This window comes from Pseudophryne corroboree, chromosome 10 (genome assembly GCF_028390025.1).
Source record: "Pseudophryne corroboree isolate aPseCor3 chromosome 10, aPseCor3.hap2, whole genome shotgun sequence".
NCBI lineage: Eukaryota > Metazoa > Chordata > Amphibia > Anura > Myobatrachidae > Pseudophryne > Pseudophryne corroboree.
Genome location: NC_086453.1, coordinates 355,658,997 through 355,672,310, shown reverse-complemented (window position 1 = coordinate 355,672,310; position 13,314 = coordinate 355,658,997). Strand labels below are relative to the sequence as shown.

The 13,314-nt window shown below is 44.2% G+C and overlaps 1 protein-coding gene across 1 annotated transcript in view; it reads right to left on the bottom strand.

Moving 5' to 3' along the window:
• Positions 1–1,313: 1,313 nt before the first annotated feature.
• The window catches only part of LOC134965366 (nicotinamide N-methyltransferase-like), a 79,808-nt gene continuing 67,807 nt past the window's right edge, over positions 1,314–13,314 (bottom strand). Inside the window, exon 4 of the mRNA XM_063941833.1 lies at positions 1,314–1,734. Coding sequence (XP_063797903.1) covers positions 1,314–1,734 — 421 coding nt within the window. The remainder of the gene's footprint in view (positions 1,735–13,314) is intronic.

Genomic DNA, 13,314 nt, shown 5'->3' with positions numbered 1-13,314 from the left:
ATCCCCCGAAGGTTATCCAATTAGCCCCAAAAGCAGGCACTATCAAGAACTGTTTTTCATCTGACCAGTGGCAGAAAAAGAAAATCGCTGAGAACTGACCTGAGAAAACCCCTGAGAACTGACCCGATTTCATGATTACCCCCGCAAAAACGCATGGATCCGGGAACTTATGCCAGATCCATGTGTTTGTGCAAGAAAAATGGGGCAGTTTTCATATGACAAAACAGGGCTTAAATTGAGTTGCTCAAAATAGACCAACGGTTAAATACAATTTTTCTTTGCTTGGAAACTTAACGGGCACAATTGAATTCCCACTTAACATGTGCCAGTAAATTTACTGATGGCTGAAATACAGAATTGTGGTAAATTAACAGCTAGCATAAAATGAATAGCATACTCCCCTGACAGTCCCATGTCTCATGGTGCTGATTCCAGCTGCCTAGCAGGGTGGGACCTATTAGAAAGATGTGAGGTCTTGCTGTAAATGTATGTTGGCTGGTAGAATCGGGGAGTTACTTAGATGGATCAAAGTTCTACAGTATTTTGACAACATATTTCAATTGAAAATGTTATAAGGTTACAATACAGTAATCCACAAACAGTATCTTGTCCTCAGTCACATGAATCCTCATCTATTCCTTGTCTCTATGTCATATATCAGTGGGATAATAAAATGATATGCAGGTTATTGTAGTAACTACGAGTCTGCTGAGAGAATGACAACAATGATCCCTGGTGGGTGACAGAACCACTCACAGATCACACATGAATCTCACACTCTTTAATCAAACAGTAAACTGCATAAAGTGACCAATTACTTTATTTGTTGATCAGGGTTTAACATCAGCTCAATATAAATGTACAGTAATATATGTGAATTAATTTTATTAAGGTTTATTATTTGCAAATTGATAGGAAGATCTGGAATATGTATGTCTATTTATATCTCAAACTTACAGTAGGGGCTGATCTGAGTCACACGTTGCGACCGCTTCTTGTTCTGTAGTTGCAATCCAAACACTGCATACGTAGGTATACTAGCCCTTTCCCAACCCTAACGCTAAACATAACCCTCCCTTCATGAAGCCTATTCCTAACTCTCCCTTCCCTCAGCCTAACCCTAACACTCGCCCCCAACAGCTTTACCCTCCCCTCATTAGCATACTTACATTTGGGATGTCAGCTGTTGGGGCTCTGGCACCAGTATTCTGGCCGCTGTCATTTCAAATGTTACATCCCGTGCAGTACAAAGAAAATAAAGAAAATGCTCATCTGCTTCCCGACACAGCATGTGACTCAGAATCAGGCCCTTATTACTCTCTGCGAGCTGTGATAAATATAATTTCCTTATAGTCTATAAGGTCACTCACTGCTGTTCTTTTCTGGACTGCCCAGTGATCAATAATAAACCCTTCATCAATGAGAACTTTTCTTACAAAGCTCTCATCATATTTGAACACATGTACCTTGTCCTGCCCAATCATCGCATAAGTTGTATTTAAAGCACCGAACAATATCAGGTATCCTTCAGGTTTTAGTAGCTTCACAAATTTCCTAAAATTCCCTATATAATCATTTTGGTCTTTGCTGATGAATTCCAATAGTACTGCACTGATGACACAGTCTGCTGGTGGGAGCACCTCCGGGTCTGTGAGATTCTCTTTGTCAGTGTCACATTTCATGATCTTTGTTATTGCTGTGTTCAACGTTATGTCTTTGTCCTGACATAGGTCACTGAAATATACAAACACAATAAGTTGCATTTGGATCTAGGACTAGTCAATGTCATGCAACCACATGAGAAATACTGCAAGATCTAGGGCCTGATTCAGACTAGATCGCTCCTCTGCGGATTTGCAGAGGTTTGCGATCAAATAGTCGCCGCCCAGCCAGAGTGAAAATCTGTCCCATGCCTTGTGCTTACGCCATGTGCAAAGCTTTGCAAATGTTTGGCAGCTGCAAATCAGTTTGCAACTCACTCACCATCAAATGTTTTTTCCAGTCTGTGCGTAGCCTCGGACCTACTCCTCCAGTGCAAAAGAAACAGGCTGACCGGGCCAGAGCTGACATCACACACCCTCCCTGAAAACACTTTGGCGCGCCTGCGGTTTTCCAGACACTCCCAGAAAACGGCCAGTTACCTCCCCTAAATGTCCGCTTCCTGTCAATCAATCTTCGTTCGCCTAGCATAAAAGACGCAGGATTTTTTTGCAGTTTGGTCTCACGCCTGCGCATTATTATCCGTATGCATGTGCAGTCGATCGATAATCGGGCGCCTTTGCGATTTTGCACAAAAGCGATCAGGTCTGAATTAGACCCATGATTTTATATGGAGAATCAATGGGTGGGAAGTTAAAATTTAAGGAGGCATTGTTGGTTTACTGGAAGGGTTCCTCAAATGTATTGGAGATTGAACAGTATTCTATACATTTAAAGAGGCACCCCTTTCATTTTCTAGGTGCATTTTATATGGCAGTGGTGGGAATACGTGGTGGTCATTGGATAACTTTATCTGTGACACCCAGCTCCTTCCAGTTTTTTTTTTATTACACAGACGTATTCTCTGCTTAAAGCTCATCTAAAATCAAGTATACAACATAGAATAAGACTGAACATGATCAGAGCATCACATTTCATCATCGCTTACATGTGGGAACTCAGAGCATTTGTGGCACTTTTGGGTTAGTAGAAGCATTTAGTGGTGTCTACAATTATGATTGGGATGTGAGCAGGGCTGGTGTGAGGTTTCTAGGCTCCCTAGACAAAGATTTACAGCATTAACCTAATTCCCCAATACAATCCTTCAGCCTATTAACATAAAACCACACTTATGTGGTTACCAATGTCTATGAGTAATTTTTCATATGCACATCCATTTATCAATTTATCCTCACAGCACCTATTTACACATTTGTCCACACTGTCAGCACCTATTAACTTCCCACCACACAGCACCTACTAATACATTCACCCTGAAAGCTCATTAGACCAATTCATAGCACAAATAACTAGAGATTACTTTTCGTGTTTTGTGTTTTGGTTTTGGTTTTAATTCCCTGCTCTTGTTTTGGTTTTGGGTTGGTTTTGCCAAAACTAGAGATGAGCGGGTTCGGTTTCTCTGAATACGAACCCGCACGAACTTCATGTTTTTTTTCACGGGTCCGAGCGACTCGGATCTTCCCGCCTTGCTCGGTTAACCCGAGCGCGCCCGAACGTCATCATGACGCTGTCGGATTCTCGCGAGACTCGGATTCTATACAAGGAGCCGCGCGTCGCCGCCATTTTCACACGTGCATTGAGATTGATAGGGAGAGGACGTGGCTGGCGTCCTCTCCATTTAGATTAGAAGAGAGAGAGAGAGAGATTGACCTGATTTACTGGAGCTTAGGAGTACTGTAGAACTGTAGAGAGTGCAGAGTTTACTAGTGACTGACCACAGTGACCACCAGACAGTGCAGTTTTATTTAATATATCCGTTCTCTGCCTGAAAAAAACGATACACAGTGACTCAGTCACATACCATATCTGTGTGCACTGCTCAGCCCAGTGTGCTGCATCATCTATGTATATATCTGACTGTGCTCAGCTCACACATCTTATAATTGTGGGGGAGACTGGGGAGCACTGCAGTGCCAGTTATAGGTTATAGCAGGAGCCAGGAGTACATATTATTATTAAAATTAAACAGTGCACACTTTTGCTGCAGGAGTGCCACTGCCAGTGTGACTGACCAGTGACCACCTGACCACACTGACCACCAGTATAGTTAGTAGTATAGTATACTATATTGTGATTGCCTGAAAAAAGTTAAACACTCGTCGTGTGACTTCACTTGTGTGGTGGTTTTTTTTTTATTCTATAAAAAACTCTTTCTGCTGACAGACAGTGTCCAGCAGGTCCGTCATTATATAATATATACCTGTCCGGCTGCAGTAGTGATATATATATATTTTTTATATCATTATTTATCATCCAGTCGCAGCAGACACAGTACGGTAGTTCACGGCTGTAGCTACCTCTGTGTCGGCACTCGGCAGTCCGTCCATAATTGTATACCACCTACCCGTGTTTTTTTTTTCTTTCTTCTTTATACATACATACTACTACTACATCTCTTTATCAACCAGTCTATATTAGCAGCAGACACAGTACAGTACGGTAGTCCACGGCTGTAGCTACCTCTGTGTCGGCACTCGGCAGTCCGTCCATAATTGTATACCACCTACCCGTGTTTTTTTTTTCTTTCTTCTTTATACATACATACTACTACTACTACATCTCTTTATCAACCAGTCTATATTAGCAGCAGACACAGTACAGTACGGTAGTCCACGGCTGTAGCTACCTCTGTGTCGGCACTGGGCAGTCCGTCCATAATTGTATACCACCTACCCGTGGTTTTTTTTTCTTTCTTCTTTATACATACATACTACTACTACATCTCTTTATCAACCAGTTTATATTAGCAGCAGACACAGTACAGTACGGTAGTCCACGGCTGTAGCTACCTCTGTGTCGGCACTGGGCAGTCCGTCCATAATTGTATACCACCTACCCGTGGTTTTTTTTTCTTTCTTCTTTATACATACATACTACTGCTACTACATCTCTTTATCAACCAGTCTATATTAGCAGCAGACACAGTACAGTACGGTAGTCCACGGCTGTAGCTACCTCTGTGTCGGCACTGGGCAGTCCGTCCATAATTGTATACCACCTACCCGTGTTTTTTTTTTCTTTCTTCTTTATACATACATACTACTACTACATCTCTTTATCAACCAGTCTATATTAGCAGCAGACACAGTACAGTACGGTAGTCCACGGCTGTAGCTACCTCTGTGTCGGCACTCGGCAGTCCGTCCATAATTGTATACCACCTACCCGTGGTTTTTTTTTCTTTCTTCTTTATACATACATACTACTACTACATCTCTTTATCAACCAGTCTATATTAGCAGCAGACACAGTACAGTACGGTAGTCCACGGCTGTAGCTACCTCTGTGTCGGCACTCGGCAGTCCGTCCATAATTGTATACCACCTACCCGTGGTTTTTTTTCCTTTCTTCTTTATACATACATACTACTACTACATCTCTTTATCAACCAGTCTATATTAGCAGCAGACACAGTACAGTACGGTAGTCCACGGCTGTAGCTACCTCTGTGTCGGCACTCGGCAGTCCGTCCATAATTGTATACCACCTACCCGTGGTTTTTTTCTTTCTTCTTTATACATACATACTACTACTACATCTCTTTATCAACCAGTCTATATTAGCAGCAGACACAGTACAGTACGGTAGTCCACGGCTGTAGCTACCTCTGTGTCGGCACTCGGCAGTCCATCCATAATTGTATACTAGTATCCATCCATCTCCATTGTTTACCTGAGGTGCCTTTTAGTTGTGCCTATTAAAATATGGAGAACAAAAATGTTGAGGTTCCAAAATTAGGGAAAGATCAAGATCCACTTCCACCTCGTGCTGAAGCTGCTGCCACTAGTCATGGCCGAGACGATGAAATGCCAGCAACGTCGTCTGCCAAGGCCGATGCCCAATGTCATAGTACAGAGCATGTCAAATCCAAAACACCAAATATCAGTAAAAAAAGGACTCCAAAACCTAAAATAAAATTGTCGGAGGAGAAGCGTAAACTTGCCAATATGCCATTTACCACACAGAGTGGCAAGGAACGGCTGAGGCCCTGGCCTATGTTCATGGCTAGTGGTTCAGCTTCACATGAGGATGGAGGCACTCAGCCTCTCGCTAGAAAAATGAAAAGACTCAAGCTGGCAAAAGCAGTAGCACCGCAAAGAACTGTGCGTTCTTCGAAATCCCAAATCCACAAGGAGAGTCCAATTGTGTCGGTTGCGATGCCTGACCTTCCCAACACTGGACGTGAAGAGCATGCGCCTTCCACCATTTGCACGCCCCCTGCAAGTGCTGGAAGGAGCACCCGCAGTCCAGTTCCTGATAGTCAGATTGAAGATGTCAGTGTTGAAGTACACCAGGATGAGGAGGATATGGGTGTTGCTGGCGCAGGGGAGGAAATTGACAAGGAGGATTCTGATGGTGAGGTGGTTTGTTTAAGTCAGGCACCCGGGGAGACACCTGTTGTCCGTGGGAGGAATAGGGCCGTTGACATGCCTGGTGAAAATACCAAAAAAATCAGCTCTTCGGTGTGGAAGTATTTCACCAGAAATGCGGACAACAGGTGTCAAGCCGCGTGTTCCCTTTGTCAAGCTGTAATAAGTAGGGGTAAGGACGTTAACCACCTCGGAACATCCTCCCTTATACGTCACCTGCAGCGCATTCATAATAAGTCAGTGACAAGTTCAAAAACTTGGGCCGACAGCGGAAGCAGTCCACTGACCAGTAAATCCCTTCCTCTTGTAACCAAGCTCACGCAAACCACCCCACCAACTCCCTCAGTGTCAATTTCCTCCTTCCCCAGGAATGCCAATAGTCCTGCAGGCCATGTCACTGGCAATTCTGACGAGTCCTCTCCTGCCTGGGATTCCTCCGATGCATCCTTGCGTGTAACGCCTACTGCTGCTGGCGCTGCTGTTGTTGCTGCTGGGAGTCGATGGTCATCCCAGAGGGGAAGTCGTAAGCCCACTTGTACTACTTCCAGTAAGCAATTGACTGTCCAACAGTCCTTTGCGAGGAAGATGAAATATCACAGCAGTCATCCTGTTGCAAAGCGGATAACTGAGTCCTTGACAACTATGTTGGTGTTAGACGTGCGTCCGGTATCCGCCGTTAGTTCACAGGGAACTAGACAATTTATTGAGGCAGTGTGCCCCCGTTACCAAATACCATCTAGGTTCCACTTCTGTAGGCAGGCGATACCGAGAATGTATACGGACGTCAGAAAAAGACTCAACAGTGTCCTAAAAAATGCAGTTGTACCCAATGTCCACTTAACCACGGACATGTGGACAAGTGGAGCAGGGCAGGGTCAGGACTATATGACTGTGACAGCCCACTGGATAGATGTATGGACTCCCGCCGCAAGAACAGCAGCGGCGGCACCAGTAGCAGCATCTCGCAAACGCCAACTCTTTCCTAGGCAGGCTACGCTTTGTATCACCGCTTTCCAGAATACGCACACAGCTGAAAACCTCTTACGGCAACTGAGGAAGATCATCGCAGAATGGCTTACCCCAATTGGACTCTCCTGTGGATTTGTGGCATCGGACAACGCCAGCAATATTGTGTGTGCATTAAATATGGGCAAATTCCAGCACGTCCCATGTTTTGCACATACCTTGAATTTGGTGGTGCAGAATTTTTAAAAAAACGACAGGGGCGTGCAAGAGATGCTGTCGGTGGCCAGAAGAATTGCGGGACACTTTCGGCGTACAGGCACCACGTACAGAAGACTGGAGCACCACCAAAAACTACTGAACCTGCCCTGCCATCATCTGAAGCAAGAAGTGGTAACGAGGTGGAATTCAACCCTCTATATGCTTCAGAGGTTGGAGGAGCAGCAAAAGGCCATTCAAGCCTATACAATTGAGCACGATATAGGAGGTGGAATGCACCTGTCTCAAGTGCAGTGGAGAATGATTTCAACGTTGTGCAAGGTTCTGATGCCCTTTGAACTTGCCACACATGAAGTCAGTTCAGACACTGCCAGCCTGAGTCAGGTCATTCCCCTCATCAGGCTTTTGCAGAAGAAGCTGGAGGCATTGAAGAAGGAGCTAAAAGGGAGCGATTCCGCTAGGCATGTGGGACTTGTGGATGCAGCCCTTAATTCGCTTAACAAGGATTCACGGGTGGTCAATCTGTTGAAATCAGAGCACTACATTTTGGCCACCGTGCTCTATCCTAGATTTAAAACCTACCTTGGATCTCTCTTTCCGGCAGACACAAGTCTGCTGGGGTGCAAAGACCTGCTGGTGACAAAATTGTCAAGTCAAGCGGAACGCGACCTGTCAACATCTCCTCCTTCACATTCTCCCGCAACTGGGGGTGCGAGGAAAAGGCTCAGAATTCCGAGCCCACCCGCTGGCGGTGATGCAGGGCAGTCTGGAGCGACTGCTGATGCTGACATCTGGTCCGGACTGAAGGACCTGACAACGGTTACGGACATGTCGTCTACTGTCACTGCATATGATTCTCTCAACATTGAAAGAATGGTGGAGGATTATATGAGTGACCGCATCCAAGTAGGCACGTCACACAGTCCGTACTTATACTGGCAGGAAAAAGAGGCAATTTGGAGGCCCTTGCACAAACTGGCTTTATTCTACCTAAGTTGCCCTCCCACAAGTGTGTACTCCGAAAGAGTGTTTAGTGCCGCCGCTCACCTTGTCAGCAATCGGCGTACGAGGTTACATCCAGAAAATGTGGAGAAGATGATGTTCATTAAAATGAATTATAATCAATTCCTCCGCGGAGACATTGACCAGCAGCAATTGCCTCCACAAAGTACACAGGGAGCTGAGATGGTGGATTCCAGTGGGGACGAATTGATAATCTGTGAGGAGGGGGATGTACACGGTGATATATCGGAGGATGATGATGAGGTGGACATCTTGCCTCTGTAGAGCCAGTTTGTGCAAGGAGAGATTAATTGCTTCTTTTTTGGTGGGGGTCCAAACCAACCCGTCATATCAGTCACAGTCGTGTGGCAGACCCTGTCACTGAAATGATGGGTTGGTTAAAGTGTGCATGTCCTGTTTATACAACATAAGGGTGGGTGGGAGGGCCCAAGGACAATTCCATCTTGCACCTCTTTTTTCTTTTATTTTTCTTTGCGTCATGTGCTGTTTGGGGAGGGTTTTTTGGAAGGGACATCCTGCGTGACACTGCAGTGCCACTCCTAGATGGGCCCGGTGTTTGTGTCGGCCACTAGGGTCGCTAATCTTACTCACACAGCTACCTCATTGCGCCTCTTTTTTTCTTTGCGTCATGTGCTGTTTGGGGAGGGTTTTTTGGAAGGGACATCCTGCGTGACACTGCAGTGCCACTCCTAGATGGGCCAGGTGTTTGTGTCGGGCACTTGGGTCACTGAGCTTAGTCACACAGCTACCTCATTGCACCTCTTTTTTTCTTTGCGTCATGTGCTGTTTGGGGAGTGTTTTTTGGAAGGGCCATCCTGCGTGACACTGCAGTGCCACTCCTAGATGGGCCAGGTGTTTGTGTCGGCCACTAGGGTCGCTTAGCTTAGTCATCCAGCGACCTCGGTGCAAATTTTAGGACTAAAAATAATATTGTGAGGTGTGAGGTATTCAGAATAGACTGAAAATGAGTGGAAATTATGGTTTTTGAGGTTAATAATAATATGGGATCAAAATGACCCCCAAATTCTATGATTTAAGCTGTTTTTTAGGGTTTTTTGAAAAAAAACACCCGAATCCAAAACACACCCGAATCCGACAAAAAAAATTCGGTGAGGTTTTGCCAAAACGCGGTCGAACCCAAAACACGGCCGCGGAACCGAACCCAAAACCAAAACACAAAACCCGAAAAATTTCAGGCGCTCATCTCTAGCCAAAACCACCCTTTTCGTGTTTTGGTTTTGGATCTAGATGATTTTTTAAAAAAACATTAAAAAACAGCTAAAAAAATAGAATTTGGGGGTCATTTTGATCCTACGGTATTATTAACCTCAATAACATTAATTTCCACTCATTTCCAGTCTATTCTGAACACCTCACAATATTGTTTTTAGGCCTAAAGGTTGCACCCAGGTGGCTGTATGGCTAAGCTAAGCGATACAAGTGTGCGGTACAAATACCTGGCCCATCTAGGAGTGGCACTGCAGTGTCAGACAGGATGGCAGATTTAAAAAATAGGCCCCAAACAGCACATGATGCAAAGAAGAAAAAGAGGTGCACCGAGGTTGCTGTATGACTAAGCTAAGCTACACAAGTGTGCGGCACAAATACCTGGCCCATCTAGGAGTGGCACTGCAGTGTCAGACAGGATGACAGATTTAAAAAATAGGCCCCAAACAGAACATCATGCAAAGAAGTAAAAGAGGTGCAATGAGGTATCTGTATGACTAAGCTAAGCAACACAACCACATTGCCCATCTAGTAGTGGCATGCAGTGGCTGAATGTCGAAAGTGGCATGCAATTTTTCAGTCCTCTGACAGCATCTCCTGTATGCCCCTGTCATTTTTCAAAAATTCTGCAATTGGTGGACTTATACGGCAGTACCACTGGACTAATACAGCAGCACCCCTGGACTTATATGGCAGTGTCAGACAGGATGGCACTTTAAAAAACCATGCCCCAAACAGCACATGATGCAAAGATGAAAAAGAGGTGCACCAAGTTTGCTGTATGACTAAGCTAAGCGACACAAGTGTGCGGCACAAACACCTGGCCTATCTATGAGTGGCACTGCATTATAATACAGGAGGGCAGATATAAAAAAAGGCCCCAAACAGCACATCATGCAAAGATATAAAAGAAGTGCAATGAGGTAGCTGTATGACTAAGCTAAGCGACACAAACAATTGGCCCATCTAGGAGTGGCACTGCAGTGTCAGACAGGAGGGCATATATAAAAAAGTCCCCAAACAACACATCATGCAAAGATGTAAAAGAGGTGCAATGAGGTAGCTATATGACTAATCTAAGCGACACAAACAATTGGCCCATCTAGGAGTGGCACTGCAGTGTCAGACAGGATGGCACTTAAAAAAAAATAGTACCCAAACAGCACATCATGCCAAGAAGTAAAAGAGTGCAATGAGGTAGCTGTATGACTAAGCTAAGTGACACAAGTGTGTGGCACAAACACCTGGCCCATCTAGGGTTGGCACTGCAGTCCCACTGCACTAATGGCGGATACCGGATGCATGTCTAACACCAGCATAGTTGTTATGGCCTCAGTAATCCGCTTTGCAACAGGGTATATATATATATATATATATATATATATACGGTAGTATCACTGGAATTATATGGCAGGATCACTGGATTTATACAGTAGGATCACTGGATTTATAAATCAGGATCACTGTAATTATACGGCAGGATCACTGGATTTATACGGCAGTACCGCTGGACATATATAGCAGTATCAATGGACATATACGGCAGTATCACTGGACTGGATTTATAAGCCAGTACCACTGTAATTATACGGCAGGATCACTGGACTTACATGGCAGGATCACTGGATTTATACGGCAGGATCACTGTAATTATATGGCAGGATCACTGGATTTATAAGGCAGTACCGCTGGACATATACGGCATTATCAATGGACATATATACGGCAGTATCACTGGACATATACGGCAGTATGACTGGACATATACGGCAGTATCACTGGACTGGACTTATACGGCAGTACCATTGTAATTATATGGCAGGATCACTGGAATTATACGGCAGGATCACTGGATTTATACGGCAGGATCACTGTAATTTAGAGATGTGCACCGGAAATTTTTCGGGTTTTGTGTTTTGGATTCGGTTCCACGGCCGTGTTTTGGATTCGGACACGTTTTGGCAAAACCTCCCTTAAAATTTTATGTTGGATTCGGGTGTGTTTTGGAATCGGGTGTTTTTTTTCAAAAACCCCTCAAAAACAGCTTAAATCATAGAATTTGGGGGTAATTTTGATCCTATAGTATTATTAACCTCAATAACAATAATTTCCATTCATTTCTAGTCTATTCTGAACACCTCACACCTCACAATATTATTTTAAGTCCTTAAATTGGCGCTGAGGTCGCTGGATGAATAAGCTAAGCGACCCAAGTTGCCGGCACAAACACCTGGCCCATCTAGGAGTGGCACTGCAGTGTCAGACAGGATGGCACTTAAAAAAATTGTCCCCAAACCGCACATGATGCAAAGAAAAGAGAAAAAGAGGTGCACTGTGGTCGCTGGATGGCTAAGCTAAGCGACACAAACACCTCAATATCACAGGAATTATTCGTTCTAATCAATGGTATTATTGGTCCAAATCACTGGAAGAAAAAGACAAAATCACTGGAATTATTTGGCAAGATCACTGTAATTAATAATTATAAATCACTGATATTAATTGGTAAAATCTCGCTATCGCCTGCCTAGTGAAGTGGAATCTAGATGGGATTTTGTACCGGGGACACAATAACTTCATCAATTGTCTAAATCCCAATGCACTAATGGCGGAAAACGGGCGCACATCTAACAGCGCACTGATTATACTGAGAACTGATTATACTGATCACTGCTGATACTACGGAGAACTGACACTGAGCAGCGAGAACAGCACTGGACTATTGTACTGTAGTATACTGGTCACCACAATGCAGTACTGACACTGAGCACAGATATTAAGCACTGATCAGGATACTAGAAGTGACACGGTACAGCAAGATTACGCTATGGCCTACTATACTATACTACTATAGACTGGTGGTCACCACAATGCAGCACTGTACTACTATATACTGGTCACACAACAATGCAGCACAGATATGGATACTTGAAGTGACACAGAGCTGCAAGATACAGCAATAGCCTACTGTACTGTACTACTAAATACTGGTGGTCACCAAAATGCTGCACTGCACTACTATATACTGCTCACAACAGTGCAGCACAGATATGGATACTTGAAGTGACAGAGTTGCAAGATACAGCAATGGCCTACTGTACTGTACTACTATATATTGGTGGTCACCAAAATGCTGCACTGTACTACTATATACTGTTCACAACAATGCAGCACAGATATGGACACTTGAAGTGACACAGAGCTGCAAGATACAGCAATGGCCTTCTGTACTGTACTACTATATACTGGAGGTCACCAAAATGCAGCACTGTACTACTATATACTGGTCACAACAATGCAGCACAGATATGGATACTTGAAGTGACACAGAGCTGCAAGATATGGCAATGGCCTACTGTACTGTACTACTATATACTGGTGGTCACCAAAATGCTGCACTGTACTACTATATGCTGCTCACAACAATGCAGCACAGATATGGATACTTGAAGTGACACAGAGCTGCAAGATACAGCAATGGCCTACTATACTGTACTACTATATACTGGTGGTCACCAAAATGCTGCACTGTACTAGTATATACTTGACACACAACAATGCTGAATAGATATGGATACTTGAAGTGACACAGAGCTGCAAGATACAGCAATAGCTTACTGTACTGTACTACTATATACCGGTGGTGACAAAAATGCTGCACTGTACTACTATATACTGCTCACAACAATGCAGCACAGATATGGATACTTGAAGTGACACAGAGCTGCAAGATACAGCAAGGGCCTACTGTACTGTACTACTATATACTGGTGGTCACCTCAATGCAGCACTG